This window comes from Podarcis muralis, chromosome 7 (genome assembly GCF_964188315.1).
Source record: "Podarcis muralis chromosome 7, rPodMur119.hap1.1, whole genome shotgun sequence".
NCBI lineage: Eukaryota > Metazoa > Chordata > Lepidosauria > Squamata > Lacertidae > Podarcis > Podarcis muralis.
Window position 1 is genome coordinate 14,906,656 of NC_135661.1, and position 19,279 is coordinate 14,925,934.

At 43.6% G+C, this 19,279-nt stretch overlaps 1 protein-coding gene across 1 annotated transcript; it reads right to left on the reverse strand.

The window, feature by feature from the left end:
* Nucleotides 1-4,323: 4,323 nt before the first annotated feature.
* On the reverse strand, nt 4,324-18,187 carry NEURL3 (neuralized E3 ubiquitin protein ligase 3). Its single transcript, XM_077931258.1, has 5 exons — nt 17,987-18,187; nt 9,237-9,737; nt 8,818-8,871; nt 5,825-6,765; nt 4,324-5,780 (listed from the first exon to the last, which is right to left on the reverse strand). Exons 1-4 carry the CDS (start codon nt 18,012-18,014, stop codon nt 6,536-6,538), a joined length of 813 nt encoding a protein of 270 aa, XP_077787384.1. The 5' UTR covers nt 18,015-18,187; the 3' UTR covers nt 4,324-5,780; nt 5,825-6,535.
* Between the last annotated feature and the right edge of the window lie 1,092 nt (nt 18,188-19,279).

Below are 19,279 nucleotides of genomic sequence, written 5' to 3' on the forward strand. Positions count from 1 at the left end.
GTGTATTCCATTTCAGCAGCAAATTATACATTCTTGACAAGTTCTTAGTATTGGGTTCTAACAATTCTGTTTCTAATTTCGACCTCTCCATCTGAAAACCTATTTTCCCCAACTGTCTCACTGTTTCATCTTTGAAAACCCTTAGCAGGTGAAGAAAGTGAGACCGCCATAAGATGTTTTTCATCTCCATAAGTCGAGATGGGAAGGCCGGTTTACTAAAAGTCATAAGTAAGCGTGTGGTATTTCTTGTGTTGGGCAAGAAATGGAAATTTTCCAGATCTACTTTTTTATAATGGCAGTTCAAAAGGTGGGATAAGGACATTGTAATTAACCTGTGATTCGTCCACCTATCCACATTGTGGTGAATCTCAAGCATTATCTTGTTCTTTTGAAGAACTTGGCAAGACCTTATTTCATCTGTGACTCGTCTTGGCAAATATCCAAGTTTTCTTCTATGTTAACTATTTTAGCAAGAATTTCATTCAGTCTTTGGAGAACTAAGACCATAGCTTCTGCAGACATCATGCAAATTTCTTGGTAAGGGTGCGTGTCTGGAATATGCTGACCATAAGCTCTTTTGCTGTCTTGTTCAAAAGACATGGGTGGGTCAGCGTTTGGAATAGGGAGCGCCCCTCCTGCTGCTGTCCTCTGGGTCAGATCATTTCCTTCACTCCTTGAAGGAGAGGAGTCAAGTCTTCTCCTTCCTTTTGTGAAACGGGGTGTGTGTGTGTGTGTGTGTGTGTGTGTCTCCCGACATCATTCCTCACAATTTGCTCTCTTTCCGAGCTAGGAGTGGTGGTCTTAGCTTTCCACCGCTTCTCTGCTTTAGAGGATTTATGAGTCCAATTATGCTGTTTTGGCTCTTCTTACCTCCTTTTTTTTCTTTCTGATAGGCATTCTGATAAGTTAGCAGAGTTCTATCAAGCCAAAACCAGATTTTTTTAGCCAGTAGACGAAGCAATGGACGAAACTGCCAGTTAGTCACAAGGACTACAATCAATCGTCACTGGGCGTTCATTGTTACATTAGTCAAATAGAGCCATAAAACAGTACCAATAAACTAAAAACAAAGACAAAAAGATAAGGCAACTATAAGGCAGCTAATAAAACAATTAAAATGTGAACTTAGGATCAAAAGGTGACTAAAAACAACTTAAAAGCTTAATTGAAGGCGGGAGGCTCTGACTAGGCTGCTACCTCCGCCGCCATTTTGGAATGTTTTGTTTTTAACCTTTTATGGTGTTATTGATTGGCTTTGTTTTTCTGTCATTGCAAACCATTGCAATCTATTTCTTTGATACAGTGGTATATAACTATTTTTATAACTCAGTAGATAAATGGACTTCTCTGTTTCACTTGGACCTTATTTTTCTAGTGTGCAGTTTCACTTTTGCTCTGGCTTATGCCCTTCTGTTTCCCAGTAATGCCTGTCTAATCACATTATGCCTCTTCACACACTCTTGCTTCGTTACTCCATCGGCAAAGCACGCTTCTGCTTTATCTGGATGTTTCATGTTATGTCAACATGGTTTGTGCCAGCCTCTATATATGTAGAAACAAGGGAGGAAATGGACCAAAGCATGTGAGTTTAAGGAAATTTCCCACTCATCTTGGCACCAGGCTACATTTCTAATGCAATAGTGAGAACTGAGAAGGTTCATGTGATCATAGTTCATGTGATTGTTCTACTGTCCCCATAGATCTCAATGATCTCATTTTAATGGCTTTCTCATTATTGCTCTATTTAACTTGGCACGGCACCTATAAACTTTTTACAATCTTGGATGACTCATGTTGCTTCAGCTTCAGAGTTGGAAGCATGCATGGCAAATTCCACTGACTTCCAAAACGCATTACTGTGTTTCCCACAATCACTGAATTTATTAGCCAGGGAAATTTAAGTGGCAACATAAGTTGAGGGGAGATTTCTTTTAAATAAAGGTGCACATATTCTTTGAAGAGTATGGGACCATCAACCCTTTGCATTTTATGCTCTTAAGTAAAGTTGCTCCTGTGAAGAATTTGACAAACAGGCCAAACCTTACGCCAAAGAATAAACGGACATAAATCTGACATCAAGAATCACAAGACAGAGAAACCAGTAGGAGACACTTCAATCTCCCAGGACATTCTATACAAGATCTCAAAGTAGCTGTTTTACTACAAAGGAATTTCAGAAATAGACTGGAAAGAGAAGCTGCTGAATTGCAACTCATTACCAAACTTAAAACCATGGAGAGACCTGGTCTGAACAAAGACATTGGATTCTTATCTCATTATACATGACAAAGCCATTTTTCACCTTCTCACCCCTTGCTTTTTCCTGTAAGACCTATTGCAGTCGTTAAGAGTCGTCAACAGGCTCATCACAGCTATCTGCCAATCACCCATTCCCACCACCCTTCTGAGTAATATCCCTCCCCACCTTCTCACTATATAGAAGGATCTGGCAACTTCTGTTTCAGTGTATCTGAAGAAGTGTGCATGCACACGAAAGCTCATACCAAGAACTAACTTAGTTGGTCTTTAAGGTGCTACTGGAAGGAATTTTTTTTTTTTTTTTGACTATGGCAGACCAACACGGCTACCTATCTGTAACTGTGAAGAATGTTATGCTGTTGGGTTTTTCCAGATTCCTCCTTGCCCTTGGGTACCCAAGATGGTGAAACCAAATATGTCCCTTTCCCACTAATTACCTTCTTTACTGTTCTGACTGTATTTTAGTGTGCTGTAACCTGTGCTGGGATGATCCATTTTATGAAGGGAGGGAGGGACAGAAGTGAAATAAATGGGGCCCAATCTCCAGTCTGGTTTATTGTGAGCCAATCCCACCAAAATGAATAGAAGATATGCAAGAGCTTATTAGCATATCTCCAGTTAATTTCAGTGGGGTTGGCTCACAAAAAACCTCAGCACCAAATGAGTCTGTGCCCTCAAAGCCCCTAGCTGATCCTCAAAGTTGAGCTTTCTGGATTTGGCCAGAAGATCCTCAACCCAACCAAAATGCCTTGTGAATGGGCTAATGAGGCCTTGTTTATTCCAATTTAATTTTATTCCTCACAGTCTGGCTTGCTTTTCTCAGGTTTATTGTGTGTTCAGGTTTATGTAAGTGTTATGAAATGTCCACTTCCTGTTTTGTGACTACAGCTCCCTGCCAAGCATTATGCCAGTTTATGGTTCCACACCCTTTCACCCACTTGCTTTGCTGAAAAGCCTCCCACTTCTCTTCCCAACCCCCTCCCAAGACTATAATCAGGATGGGTTTAATGGACAACCCAACAGGAGGTGATACATGGTGTAAGTGCAATGCCCCAAACAGTCCCTTATTTAATATACCGTATTTTTTGCTCTATAAGACTCACTTTTTCCCTCCTAAAAAGTAAGGGGAAATGTGTGTGCGTCCTATGGAGTGAATGCAGGCTGTGCAGCTATCCCAGAAGCCAGAACAGCAAGAGGGACCGCTGCTTTCGCTGCACAGCAATCCCTCTTGTTGTTCTGGCTTCTGAGATTCAGAATATTTTTTTTCTTGTTTTCCTCCTCCAAAAACTAGGTGCGTCTTGTGGTCCGGTGCGTCTTATAGAGCGAAAAATACAGTAGATGCCAGTGTCACCTGGCATGCCTAGAGTGCTTGAGACAGATCACAGGTGAAGTGGAACTGGCCCTCTGCAGCATTGTGTTGTAAATTCAGTGGTGGAAATAACCAGAGGAAGGGGCTGGAAGCCTAACAGGAACAGAACAATAAACTGTGGGTGGCAGCATTTTGAATACATTGCATGGAGCTTTTCTCTGCCTTCTCAAAAAGGTTTGGGTAGGTGATGCTGAAAAGGGCAGTTCAAATGAGGACTTGGTTGGAGATTTTCCTATTAGGGAAAACTAATGGATCTGTTGGGGGGGGACACACAAGATGGGTGGTGGTGGTAGTAACAACAACAACAACATGCCGCCCATCTGAGAGAAAGGGGGTGTGGATTAACACCCCCCCCCCACATACACACACTTCTCTGGTTCACTTAAAATTGATGAGCAGGATGTTAAGCCAGTTACTACATTCTTTCCACAAGGCGTAAGTTAATTACTACAAACGTGTCTTTATGCCCAGCTTAGGGGCTTCCCCAAAACATCTGGGCATAAGTGGAAAAGAATGCTGGATGACAGAGACCTTTTGCTTGTGTTGCATGAGACTCTTCTTTCTGTTAGTCTCTTTAAATCAGTACAGTACAGAATGTATTTTTGAATTGCATTGGCACAAAACCCCTGTGCCTATAAATGAGAGACTATTCCCCACACAGTTGAACCAACCTACAACAAAAGAAATGCACATAATTTTATAGAAAATGTTTTTATTATATAAAGGAAAACAGTTTACAAAGGCATAGAAAAATATATAAAAACAAATACATAAAGTGGAATGATGAAAACCAGTAGTACCTGCGGAATAATAGCAGCTAACAGATGCAGACAGCCCTGGATATGGAGCAGTTCTTCTAGTTTCAGATAGGTAATCAAGCATTGTTCGTTATTGTCTGATACCTGCCTGGTCACTCAAACTGTCTTACTGGAACGTCTTACCTTTCCCTGCTTTGCAGGCTTCACAGCCTCACCGTTGGCCAACAAAGTTTTCTCTCTTCAGCCTCTCGGGACTCTCCCCTCCACCACTCCCATTTGGCCCCATGAAGAGTTCCTGTGCAAGCTTCTGGGTTTTCAGGTTTTAGTGACCTTTTGGTTGGCCTAATGTCTTGTCTCAAGGACAGAGTTGGATGACAAAACTAATAGCTTAAAAAGATGGCACCTACCTAGGCTTGTCACTGAACGTAAGCTTAAAACAACAAGAAACAAAAGGTGGCGAGGTGACTTTGTTCTATACCTGTCTATAAAAGTAGTAAAGGTAAAGGGACCCCTGACTATTAGGTCCAGTCGTGACCGACTCTGGGGTTGCGGCGCTCATCTCGCTTTATTGGCTGAGGGAGCCGGCGTACAGCTTCCAGGTCATGTGGCCAGCATGACTAAGCCGCTTCTGGTGAACCAGAACAGCGCACGGAAACGCCGTTTACCTTCCCGCCGGAGTGGTACCTATTTATCTACTTGCACTTTGACATGCTTTCAAACTGCTAGGTTGGCAGGATCTGGGACTGAGCAACAGGAGCTCACCCCGTCGCGGGGATTCAAACCGCCGACCTGATCGGCAAGCCCTAGGCTCTGTGGTTTAGACCACAGCGCCTCCTGTGTCCCTGTCTATAAAAGTAGGCTGACAGAAATTTAGCAAATGACGTTTGGCCCATCATTTCTTTTATCAAATAAGAAAAAGCTTAACCTGCTGGTTTTCTGCATTTCAGACTTGTTAAAGGCACAAGAGCAGGGCCAGAAAAAACCTGGAAACCTGTAGCCACAGTCATTGTCCATGTGGTTCTCTCATCCCTGCTCCCACCCCCTTTCCTCTCAACAAGGTGAATTAACCTTGCTATTTTCATGGTCTCTCCTGGGGCAAATGAATAAAGCACAACAGAATCACCCCTGTGTTTCCTACTCGAATGATGAGGTCTTGGGCCTCTTCCTGGAAAGGGAATTTCCCATTCCACGAAACAGCAGGAAAGACAGCTGGCCTCCTGGGGAATTCAGGGCTTCCTGTTCCTCTGCTGATAGAATGGATTCTGCAAGGCTTCTCCAACCTGGTGCCCTCTAGACAACTCTACAGCCCTCACCAGCCCCAGCCACCCCTTGGCTTGATGGGCATTGCACTACAAAACACCTGGAGGGCAGAAGGCTGCTTTATGCTCCTCCTACTGCCCATGTGACCCTGCCCCTTCCCCTTTTGGAATCTCCTAACCAGCTTCCCAACACTTTGGACTCCTATCATTTGTTCAGTTCATGATAGAGTTGTGTTTCTCCTGCTCCTTCAACACTCCATCCATTTTGCCCTGTTTGGAGAGTCTCCATGGACATAAACTTTGCACCTGCCTTGGTTTACCTGCCATCGGCTTGTTCCTATCTAACAGCCTAAAAGACAAACACTTTTTGCATGGCTGTGAGATAAGATTAAGCTGTGCCTGAAAAGCAGTTTACAATGGCTTTGGTTAAACTGTAACACTGAGACTGCTTGGGAGAGAAAATTACTGCTGAAATGTGAGGTTATTAAAGGGTATTCTTCACTTTGCTCCCAGCGCAGTCTTCACTCCCCCCGTGGTGGATATTTTAAACATCTGCTTGATCCCTCACTTTCTCCTTAACATGTTTCAGTCCTACTGTTGAATTTAGATGTCACTGTTCTAAATCTAGCACCATGGTTCTCTGCTTTTTAAAGGCAAAGTGTCTTGTTACGGAGAGTCCTTTTTACACACCTCCCTCTCAGGCCATGGAGAGAGTGAGAAAGATCTCAGCAGCACATCTTTTCTGCCACAGTGATCTCTTCGTTGTGCATCTCTCTTTTAAAGTCAGCCTTTGTCTTCTCCACCTCGGCGGGTTCCCATCAAGATTTGAAATATTTCAGGAGCTTTGATAGTACGTACTTTTGTCACCACAGGGGCTGGCTATTCTTTGCTTATTCCGGCCAGACTTCTGGGCTCTCTCCTTCTGCCAAAACAGAGATGGGAATAATTTTCTTCACTTCCTGCCGGCACAATGGGCAGCGACCGGTGGTATGGAAAATTTTCAGCGAACAGTGGGAGCAGAAGTTGGCATGAGAGCAAGGAAGCATCATCGTGTTGGCTTTTTGCCCAAAGCATACAGCACATTCCTCAGGAAAGGCATGGAAATCCCCACAGGTGGACTCTGTATTTCATACAAAAGACACGGAATAAGAAACATAGAAATACTTCTTTAGCACACTCTTCTTCCTACTTAGGCTATTTAACCAAAAGGGGGGGGGTGAGCAGGCTTTAATATGGACAAGTCTGTCAGTTTTGGTTTCGCAAGCTTAGCTTCAGTTTGTCATGTTTCCACATCAGTTTGCAATTTTTTTAAAAAATAATGAGTCCTGAGAACTCACCAACTTTTCTCTCTGAGCACCAGTAGGGGGTGATCAGAATGACAGCAGCCAGAAATGAGCAGAAGAACAAGCTCTGCCTGAGCCTCTGCTCTGTCTGCCTGGCTCTCCCGCCACTGACTACCCTTTACCCAATGGGGGAGGGAATGGCACTCTGCACATGTCCGTGGGAGCCTCTTTTTGTGCACAAGGAGCCTAGCCTAGCCAGGTGGGGAAGCAGCAGTAGCCTGTGGACTTATCACATGCTATTTGTGTTCTCTGAGGATGGAGGGAATGCTGCTAGAGAGACAAAGTTTTGACAGTACTTTGCCTTGCTTGCACTCACTGTCCACACTGCTATCTTGTTTTCAGCTGCATTTATTAATAAGAATTAATTTGTTCCTGATTCAGCTACTGGACTAGAGTGAATGAGTCCAGGGGGAGCTGGTGGGGGTTGGTGAGTGGCTTGTGCATTTAAAACACTTTTTTGGAGGCTGGAGACCTGCACAAATTTTGAAGGGTAGCTGTGCACTGACTCCCCTGTTGTTTCAGAAAGTGTGAATTGGGTAGATTTACAATAAAATGTGAACTGAACAGAATTTATCCTCCACCCGTAGTTGGCTCATCCCAATGTCTTTATATGATTGAGCACTGGTTTTTAACCAGTGTGCTGTGGCACCCTGGGGTGACTTGAGGAATATTGAGGGGAGCCCTGAGGGACCACCCTTTCATTAGCTTGCAGTCCATATCTCTCTGCCTTTCTCTGAGGAACATTCAGAGGAGCAGACAGCTTTAACTTGCAGTCCATTATCTTCCCAAAATAAAACAGCAGTAAGAAAGTGGGGAAACACTTTTTCATGACTGTATATCTTCTTAATATCTCTCCCCCCCAAAAACAAAAACCCTTCCCAGCTTAATAACTAACAGTTCCTTAGTTTTATACAGAGGGCTTGAGAAATGCAAGAAAATAGCAAAGTAGCTTTATGGTTTGTGTGCTCTGTAAGGAGGGATTCAAAATAACCCTGAAAGTGAGGAGTGTCTTCTGTGTTTCCCTGTCCTGCTACCGCCAACATCCCGCCCCCTTCTTCTTCTCCACCTCTCCCCTCCAGCCAACTCCCTGGCTCTTTAACAGTCACCCAGCTTTATGGGGACAGGGAGAATGTGTCAGGGAAGGACCATGTCTGCATGTGTGTTATTCCTTCCCTGCAATAACAAAATATTTCTACTTTGGATCTTAATCTCCTTTTCCCTCTCCACTCCTCCCCCCCACCACCATGTGCGCGCTGATTTGGGGGAAGGTAGGCTGTGGCTGCCACATGGAGTGCGTCAGCTCGGCCCTAGAGAGCAGTGCGCTCCCACTTACAAGGACGACAAAAAGGGCGCTGACAAGGGGCAGGGGGGAATGGGCAAATCCCCACTTATGCACACCCTGTAATGGAACCCCAGTCTTAAGTGGCTTCCACAGCGGAGCCGCAGAAAGAATGTGGTTGGTTAAGGGAGCCGTGGACTCAAAAAGGTTGAAAACCACTGTGATATGGAGTTCTAAAGGTGGCCTCTGCCGGGTCTGTGCCCTTGTGAGAGAAAAACAAAAATGTATGGTGTCTTTTTGTAGTATCTAGTCAGTTAGATGTTTATTATGGTCAATGGACCAATAAGACAAAATGCAAAGTATAAAATACAAAATTACAGCTCCATGGAAGCTATTTTTTTTTCCAAAACAAAAAACAAAGCAATAAAAGTGAATTTTGCACTGGGCAGTGAAGTGCCCTGGGAAAGCTTGTTTCTGGGATGGTTCCCTGGGCTAAAAGAAAATAATGAGAGGAAATTGAGGGCAACTCACAGCTTTTCCAGATACTCACCACTCTGTTGAAGAAGGCTGAGCCCATCAGCATTTGTCGGTAGGCTGGAAGGACCTGAAAGGGAACGAGAGAGACTTTAGGATGCTGCATCTCATGTGCAGCCTTTACCCATCAACAACCCATGCCTTCTTGCCAGGCCACACCACACACCGTGCTCAAGGGCTTTCCCCAGCTGGAAAGCATATTTGAATAGCGATAATGGGTGGAGAGAAGGGTGGGTAGAGAAATCTTGACCTTTTGTATGGCTGAGATGTAGGCTGCTGCATGGAAACAGTCACAACTATTACCCCACCCACTCTTTGCTTCTGGTCCAACTCATTACCAGCCTGTGGCCCCCAGAAGGCTGCCTATGAGGGAATGTGGCCCTCATGCTGAACAAGATTCCCCCACCCCTGAGTTTAGATGCTTCAGTTGCTTACCCAAAAGCTGGACTGCCTTGGTCCTTCCATAGATGTCCACAACAGCCCAGAGAGGCCTTGTGACCAAGACGCCATCTACCACCAGGAAACCTTCTGACTTCTCATTGGTGCTGCAGAAAACAGAACCTTGGTTGTCCACCCAGAAGCTGACAATGGTGCCTTCTGCTTCATATTCTTCCGGTAAGACAGCAGCACGACACTTCCCTTGCTTTACCAGGTCTGGGCAAGAATACGGAGGCAGCACACTGGGCTCAACGAGGGACGGATCCTCCCAAGTGAAGCCCACCCTTAGGCCTCCACACCACCTGCTCTCTTCCTTTAAGATTTTCAAAGTCACCTTCTCATAAAGTTCAATAGGTCGGCTGGAGAAGACAATACCATTGCAGAACGTGGCTGCTCTGCTCGCTATGCAGTGGGACTCGTCCATAATGACCTGGGAGCCTTTGAGGTAAGGATGGAAAAAGAGGGGACCACTGGGAGGCTGGCTTGCGACATCTGGACCTGTGGGAGACATAAGTGTTATGTACTGAAGTTTTCACCCTGGGCTAGCAGGGGGATACTGTAGATAATTCAGGTCCACATATGCAAATAAGGGATTGAAAGTGACGTTCAGTGATTGGATAGTTACAGAAAGTTGTTACAGTTGCGTTGTACTGGAGCTCTATATAAACAGGCCGGCTGAACCCTTCAGTTCAGTTCTGGCCTGTGAATAAACAAGAGCTGTTTGAAGAATCGCTGTGTCGTCTGATATGTTCACCCACAACTTAACAATAAGAGACACCATGATTAATAAAATTATAAGGGTGCATGCTAAAGTTCAGCATGCACTTTCCATGCAAAAGGTCTCATGGCGTCATTAACAGGAATTCTGAGAAGCGCCGCTCATCTCCACAGTCATCATGGCAGGATTCTCAGGAAGCGGAATTCTGTGCCCAATGCTACGTAGACACTGTGCTTTTAATAATGACATCCATGTTCTGCTCTGACTTTCTCTACCGCAAAGAAGCAGGCTTAGCATGTTGCTCAAGATCCCGCAAAATATGTTTTTTTTAAAAAGATATTTATTAGAGTTTTACAAAATGAAAAAAGAAAAAAGAAAAATACAAAGTAAAAATAGATAAAAAACAAACAATTCCATCTTTCCATCACTTTCTTTCGTTTGCTTATTTCCCGGACCTCCTCACACCTCCCTTTTTGTATTCCAGTTCAGTTTGTTAGTTCAGCAAATGCTTCCCCTCTTTGTTTATCCTAATCTTTAATCTTAAAGTAATATAACATTAAATTTTTGTCTGTTAATAGTCCTTTTTTTTTTCATACTCCTTATAGCGTTATAGCTAAAAACCACATAACTTTCATCCAACATCATTTTAACTCTCATTAATTTTACAATATTTCTGTAGATAGTCTTTAAATTTCTTCCAATCTTCTTCCACCGACTCTTCTCCCTTGTCTTGGATTCTGCCAGTCATTTCTGCCAGTTCCATGTAGTCCATCACCTTCATCTGCCATTCTTCCAGGGTGGGTAGATCTTGTGTCTTCCAATACTTTGCGATAAGTATTCTTGCTGCTGTCGTAGCATACATAAAGAAAGTTCTATCCTTCTTTGGCACCAGTTGGCCAACCATGCCCAGGAGAAAGGCCTCTGGTTTCTTCAGAAAGGTATATACCTTTTTCATTTCATTATATATCATCTCCCAGAAAGCCTTAATCCTTGGGCACGTCCACCAAAGGTGAAAGAATGTACCTTCAGTTTCTTTACATTTCCAACACTTATTATCGGGCAAATGGTAGATTTTTGCAAGCTTGACTGGTGTCATGTACCACCTGTATATCATTTTCATAATATTCTCTCTTAAGGCATTACATGCCGTAAACTTCATACCTGTGGTCCACAACTGTTCCCAGTCAGCAAACATAATGTTATGTCCAACATATCTGTGGTATGATAAGGTCAAAGCACATAAAGCATTTAAAAATCATATTGTCAGGAAAGCATTGTTTAATGTTTGGAGAAGATATAAGGATTTGCTTGAAAATAAAACCCCAAGGTGGTTGTCACCGATGGAAGTGAAGGCTCAGAAAAAACTTAATATGGAGGCCAAATGGCCGAAATATTGGGAAATTTTGGAACAAGTGGGAGACAAATTGAAATTGCAGAGTTATGAAAAACTAAAAAACAAAGTGCGAGATTGGCTTCATTATTATTATTTTTAATAATTTTTTATTGATTTTCCACACACAGAATAAAAACAAACAATACACAATACACAAACATACAAACATATAAACATGTATAATTTCATACTCATATTTTCATACACCTTATTTCCTGGACTTCCCCATACCTCCCCTTTTCTGCATCCTTGTTTTAAATTTCTTCAGCAACTCCTCCAATTAACTAATTGTTCAAATCAATTCTTTTAATTTCTTCCTTAACTTATTGATTACAGCTGCAATTCTTTGTCCCATTCCCCTGACATCTTAACATTCCTCAATTTTACAACAATTTTTAAGATATATCTTGAATTTCTTCCAGTCTTCTTCCACTGTCTCTTTCCCCTGGTCACGGATTCTGCCAGTCATCTCCGCCAGTCCCATATAGTCAATCACCTTCGTCTGCCATTCTTCCAGCGTGGGTAGTTCTTGTGTCTTCCAATACTTTGCTAAAAGGATCCTTGCTGCTGTAGTAGCATACATAAAGAACGTCCTATCCTTCCTTGACACCAATTGGCCCACCATACCCAAGAGAAAAGCCTCTGGTTTCTTTGGAAAAGTCCTTTTAAGAACTTTCTTAACTTCATTATAGATCATTTCCCAAAAGGCTTTTATCTTCGGGCAGGTCCACCAAAGGTGGTAGAAGGTACCTTCAGTCTCATTGCATTTCCAACATTTAATATTGGGCAGGTGATAAATTTTTGCTAGCTTGACTGGGGTCATGTACCACCTGTAAATCATTTTCATAATATTTTCTCTTAAGGCATTACATGCCGTAAATTTAACACCGGTGGTCCATAACTGTTCCCAGTTAGCAAACATAATGTCATGACCAATATCTTGTGCCCATTTAATCATAGCTGATTTCACCGTTTCATCCTGAGTATTCCACTTCAACAGCAAGTTATACATTCTTGACAAATTCTTAGTATTGGGTTCTAACAATTCTGTTTCTAGTTTTGACCTCTCCATCTGGAAGCCTATTTTCCTGTCTTGTTTAAATACCTCGTTTATCTGAAGGTAATGAAGCCAATCTCGTACTTTGGACTTCAATTTCTCATAGCTCTGTAGTTTAACTTTTTCACCATCTTGTTCTAAAATTTCACAATATTTTGGCCATTTAGACCCCATATTGAGTTTTTTCACCTCCTTGGCTTCCATTGGTGACAACCACCTGGGAGTTTTGCTTTCCAGTAAATCTTTATACCGCGTCCAAACATTGTATAATGCTTTCCTAACAATATGGTTTTTGAAACCTTTATGCAATTTTACCTTGTCATACCATATATATGCATGCCAACCAAATCTATTATCAAACCCTTCCAAATCCAAAATGTCTGTGTTCTCAAGAAGCAGCCAGTCTTTCAACCAGCAGAAAGCTGCCGATTCATAGTAAAGTCTTAAGTCCGGCAGGGCAAACCCCCCTCTATCTTTTGCATCAGTTAAAATCTTAAATTTTATTCTGGGCTTTTTGCCCTGCCAGACAAATTTAGATATGTCTTTCTGCCACTTCTTGAAACAGTCCATCTTGTCCACAATCTGTAGCGTCTGGAATAAAAACAACATTCTAGGCAATACATTCATCTTGATGACAGCAATTCGGCCTAACAAGGAAAGTCTCAATCTTGACCATATTTCTAAATCTTTCTTTACTTCTGTCCAGCATTTGTCATAATTGTCTTTAAATAAATTCACATTCTTAGATGTTAAGTTTACCCCCAGGTACTTCACTTTCTTTGCTGAGATTGGCTTCATTATTATCAAATAATGGAGGCATACAATTCGGATAAGAAAATTGGATTCCAGGTGGAAAAATCAAAATTGGAAACAGAACTGTTAGATCCCAAAACTAAGACTTTGTCAAGAATGTATAACTTGCTGTTGAAATGGAATACTCAGGATGAAATGGTGAAATCTGCTATGATTAAATGGGCACAAGATCCCGCAAAATATGAGACCACCACTAGGTGTCACTACCGGCAGGAGAAGATGTGCTGAGGCCACAAACAGATCCTGGTTGGGTTTGCTTTCCATTTATCATACTGTAGTAACATCTCCTGCGTACGAAACTGAAACCCCTCAGTCTACAAGAGGCAACAGTTCTTCTAATGACTGAACCATAGGCAGGTTTGTGGTTTTTTGTTTAAGCAACTAGAAATATCATTTGCAAAAATAACTTCCTTATAGACGCTGAAGTTTTACATCAGGTATATATAGACAGTGGCGTAGCGTGGGGGGTGCAGGGGGGGCCGGCCGCACTGGGTGCAACATCTGGGGTTAGGGCAAATCCACAGGTTAGGGGGCGCAAATCCACGGGTTAGGGGGCGCAAATCCACGGGTTAGGGGGCGCAAATTACTTGCCTTGCCCCGGGTGCTGACAACCCACGCTATGCCACTGTATATAGAACATAAATACTCCAGTTTATTAAACTGGATTCAGCTATGCCAAAATATATCAAGGACAACTGCTATAGGACAACTGGACTCCAAATGTCTCAGGTTAATGTTAATGCATTTAATTCACAGGCATTGGTAAACTGTGTGCAGTGGCGTAGCTGGGGGGCGGTGGCCCTGGGTGCAAAATCCTGAGAGGGGCACAACCAGGCACCCCCACAACTGGCTCCCAGCTGAACTCCTGCTGCCTATCATGGTACAGAAATATTTTATATAGATAAATAAGCTCCAAGCTTAGATATCAACTTTGTCAGTGCTTTTTTTTAAAAAAAAAGAAAGAAAAAGAGGTGCTGGAACTCACTGTGAACACCTCCCTTGTTCCATTATAATGGTAATGGCGCCCACCTGAGAGGTGCCGAAACTGACTTCTGGCATGTTCCGGCTGAAAAAAGGCCCTGAACTTTGTATACCCCTAAAATCATGTAGGCATAAAGTCCATTTCATGATCACCTGGCCTCATCTGATGAGCCTGTGCTTGCCTCCTCACACATAAATCCATTCAGCCAATTTAGAGAGAAGTTTCATTGGTCCTGCCACCATTGCTCTGCCTAACCACCTTCATGAGGGTGGTTGGCTTTTGAGCTAAACTGTATGTGAAAATGGGCTATAGTTTACGAAGAAAACAGCTTCTCTTTCATTCCCTGATCCCGGATGTCATTTGAGCAGTTGGCGGTTACTGTTATCAGAACATCATCGCCACAATCCTTTATTGTTCTGAGAGGGGAAGGGTCACTGGGTGCACTGAAATGACAGAGGGAGAAATCCTGAACCTTGAAGAAAAATATTTCTGCATATTGCCTTTTCCTTAGACAATCTATAATTGTTTTCTGACTCTTTCTCTTTAAATGATCTTAGGTCTTTGACATTCAGGAGATTGCTATATGTGGCCAGTGGTCTGTGAATAAATTAACAGTTAAAAAAAGGTAAAGGTACCCCTGCCCGTACGGGCCAGTCTTGACAGACTCTAGGGTTGTGCGCTCATCTCACTCTATAGGCTGGGAGCCAGCGCTGTCCGCAGACACTTCTGGGTCATGTGGCCAGCGTGACAAGCTGCATCTGGCGAGCCAGCGCAGCACACGGAACGCTGTTTACCTTCCCGCAAGTAAGCGGTCCCTATTTATCTACTTGCACCCGAGGGTGCTTTCGAACTGCTAGGTTGGCAGGCGCTGGGACCGAGCGACGGGAGCGCACCCCGCCGCGGGGATTCGAACCGCCGACCTTTCGATCGGCAAGTAAATTAACAGTTACCGGTATGTTTTATTGACATGTGCGGTAAATTCGCTTGTCATCATCTTGGAGAGCCAGAGTGGATCTGGTAAAAATATTTCTTTAAAAGAAAACTAAAAGTTGAGCAGGGTTCAAATTCCCGCTTAATCATGAAGCAAGCTGGATGAATGTGGCTCAGGCACTATCTCTCAGGCCAACCCACCTCATAGGAGCGTTCGGAGGGGGAAATGGAGAGGGCGAGTGTGAGCCACCTTGAGCTCTCTGAGGAAATGCTGTGTGTATGTCACTCTGTCTATGCTTTGTGATTTGGAAAAGATTTCTGGGGCGTTACTTTGTTTGGGTGAAAATGTAAAAGTTTGAGACCTTGTGCAATTACTGGGTTGCAGGCCTGTTTCACAGGTGGGGAGAGGAGATTATTGCTTTTTTAATATTTATAGGAGACTGGGTTAAGAAAATTCATCTTTATTGGTCTGTGAAACAATGGACTCTGTTTGGCTGCCAGTTGGAAATGTCAGTTGGGAGTTAGCTGTTGGGAGACCACAGAAAACTGGGGTGAAAATGGATAGATGAGACCTGAGTATTAAGCAAATTCATCCTTAGTGGGTTAAGGTTTTGCTGGTGAAGATCAGAAGGGAGCCAGTGGCTCCCTATCTAAGGAGGGCTTACCAGAACAGCTTATGCAAGCAGGTTTCTAAAATCAACTGAACTGTCCAAGCAGCCAGAAGCCGAGGAGCTTTGGGAGTCAGAGGCAGATTACACCCGGTAGTTGGGCTGGGTTGTGAGTGAATTTGGCTGAGGTGGAGGCTTAGCGACTTTGGCCAGAGGTTAAAGCTTCTTAGAGGCTGCTGTCAGCTTTGGTGTCTCTTGCAACCTCAGAAATTGCCATCAAGCACATATAAAAGCCCAAAGTAGATATCAGTATCCTCTTCATGTACAAAATATCCCTTTACCAACAATCTTAAACAACAGCTCATTCTGTATCCAACTCATGCATAAAATCTCCCATATAGCACACTACCAAGAGGTTTTTAAAGCCCCCAAGCACCAATTTATTCATCTTTTCCTTAAATCACTGTGCCCCGTAAAAATTAGCAAAGTTAACACTATAATTAGTTAACCAAAACGAACCATAAATTGGTGGTGAATAAGAAACAGCCGGGGACGCGGGTGGCGCTGTGGGTAAAAGCCTCAGCGCCTAGGACTTGCCGATCGAAAGGTCGGCGGTTCGAATCCCCGCGGCGGGGTGCGCTTCCGTTGTTCGGTCCCAGCGCCTGCCAACCTAGCAGTTCGAAAGCACCCCCGGGTGCAAGTAGATAAATAGGGACCACTTACAAGCGGGAAGGTAAACGGCGTTTCCGTGTGCGGCTCTGGCTCGCCAGAGCAGCGATGTCACGCTGGCCACGTGACCCGGAAGTGTCTCCGGACAGCGCTGGCCCCCGGCCTCTTGAGTGAGATGGGCGCACAACCCCAGAGTCTGTCAAGACTGGCCCGTACGGGCAGGGGTACCTTTACCTTTACTTTTAAGAAACAGCCAATCACGTGCCATAAAATGCCTGGGAAAAGGCTGTAGTGCTGGTGCCCAGTGGGGGTCTTGCTGGGGAGCATCCTGCTGGGGCCACCAAGAACCCACATGATATGCCTAAAGTAAGGTCCAAACAAGAGGCTTCCCAGCTCAAAGCCCCTGCTCTCCATTAGAAGAACACTCTGCTACACTAGACTCAAAGAACATTCATGATTAAGTTCTTATCGCGAGTTTCAGTGAGAAAATAAATGTGATCTTGGAGACCATTCAAAGTAGAAATTTTGGCAGAGGAGCAATGAATGGCACGCTTTGTTCACTATTGACTTTTGGAGAATTTTTATCATACAACAACCTCCAAAACCACCCACACACCACCCCCATAAACATTTAATATATGTTAATTGAGAGAGGAAAAATGATGTATAAAAAAATTCACTGGATGTCAAGATTCAGATTTCAGGGTGAGAGAACCCCAGCAGACACAAAACCTGCAGCAAAGTAAGGTGTGGAAATATAAGCTCTTAGACCTTTAAAATATTCCTTCCCAAGTTCCCTCTTCGACTTAACATAGAAAAAGACCAGACATTTGGTAAGTTTAAAATGGCTTATTTACAAACTCTTCAAAGGTCAGTTTCATGTGCTTTTCCATACAGCATTAAGAAATCACAGGCAGCAAAACTTAGGTTAGTTTCAAAGTGGTGAAAATTTGCAAAAAGGGCTTGGAGCAGCCAGCTCAGATGTCTTTACATAATGGAGTACACATGATTGATTGATTGATTGATTGATTGATTGATTATTTAATTCCTTTACCACTTAATATATTTAAATGATCTCTAAGCAGTGTACAGAAAACTGAAGCAACAACAGACAATTTAAACAAAATACTACCAAATATTAAGGCATAGTTGCTAAAATATATAAACCAACATCAATTTTTTAAAAAAACACTGTAGTTCAGTGGCTGCCACCACATCTTGTGGCAGTGAATTCCATACATTAATTCCTCAGTGCTGAGGGAGATGCACACAGTGATGCGTACATTCAGAGGCACACTTGTTCTTTTGAACATTTTCCTTCAGAACTGCACCCTGGAAAGGAGAACATTTTCCAGAGCTCTTCCCTGACACAGATCCTGACCTCAGCCATAGCCTTTGAGCATAATGAGCAGCAAGGGCTGCGGGAGAGTTCTTCAGTTATGCTCCCTGTGAAACCAGTCCCAGACCTGATGGGTCCTCCATCACCTGACTCTGCAGGGCAGGGGACCTTGACCCACCAGAAGCACCTTTGCATTTTCACCCAGGGCCCGTCCTCAAAACCCCCAGCCAGTTCTTACCCTCCAAGGGGCGAAGGCAGGCACCCATCACTGCCAGGAGGCTGCTGTTCCTCAGGCTGAAGACTTTGGCGCTGCTCGCTGGGTGATAGGCTGGAGTTTATGTTGCCATGCCAGGGACGCGAGCTGTTCTTACTGAGTTGCCTGGGGCACTCCCGGGAGTTAAACATTAATCATGGAAGTGTGGGGCTTGTGTGCGGTTTCCCTTCACATTATCACAAGATGCACTTTGCTTTGTGCTAGGGGGATTTCCAGTATATTGTGTGTGCGGACGTAACTTGAGCCAGGGCCACACCCCCAGGACCACATCCCTGACTTCAGAGTCCTGGCTTCCAGCCCAAGCTAGCAAGACTCCACCCTTTCCTCTTTCCTGTTGACCCAATCCATTTACTTTGCACTGTTTCAGTGTACTTGCTAGCTTCCATTGTCAGATCTTAATATTCCTTAGCATTCGTATAAAGCTGTGGGCAAATATGACAATTTCGGTTTCTCTTAGTTTCTCATTTTTCCAGTATGAAATTCAGTTCTCCACATTTCTACAATAAGAAGAAGAGAAGAAGAGAAGAAGAAGAGTTTGGATTTGATATCCCGCCTTTCACTCCCCTTCAGGAGTCTCAAAGCGGCTCACATTCTCCTTTCCCTTCCTCCCCCACAACAAACACTCTGTGAGGTGAGTGGGGCTGAGAGACTTCAAAGAAGTGTGACTGGCCCAAGGTCACCCAGCAGCTGCATGTGGAGGAACGGAGACGCGAACCCGGTTCCCCAGATTACGAGACTACCGCTCTTAACCACTACACCACACTGGCTCTCCTTCACAATAGATATTTTTTTAAAAGTCTTTATGACAATTCATCAGCATTTTAGTGCAAATTTCTCTAAATTTGCTTCTATGCAGAACACATTTCTATTTCACAAATACACACATTTTTGAAAGCAATTTCTCCATATAAAATGCACTTATGCATGTTATCTCTTCTTAATACAGGTGTGGGAGGGAGTTTCACAGTTCAACTCTGTGCTGCGTGAAGGAAGACTGTTTTGGAAACTGTGAATTTGGTAGGTTCACCTTGAAATGTGAATTGAATTGACTCTGCCCCCCCCCATCCCTATTCATACATGTTGCTTTAGGCCAGAGGTGGCTAACCTTTGATCCTCCAGATGTTATTGGGTTCCATGACTAATGGCTGAGGATGCTGCGAAACATGGTCCAACAACCACTGAAGGGCCAAAGCTTCTTCACACACTTTGCTTACAAAGTGCATACAGAGTGCTGAGTCCCCAGCCCACCTATCACAT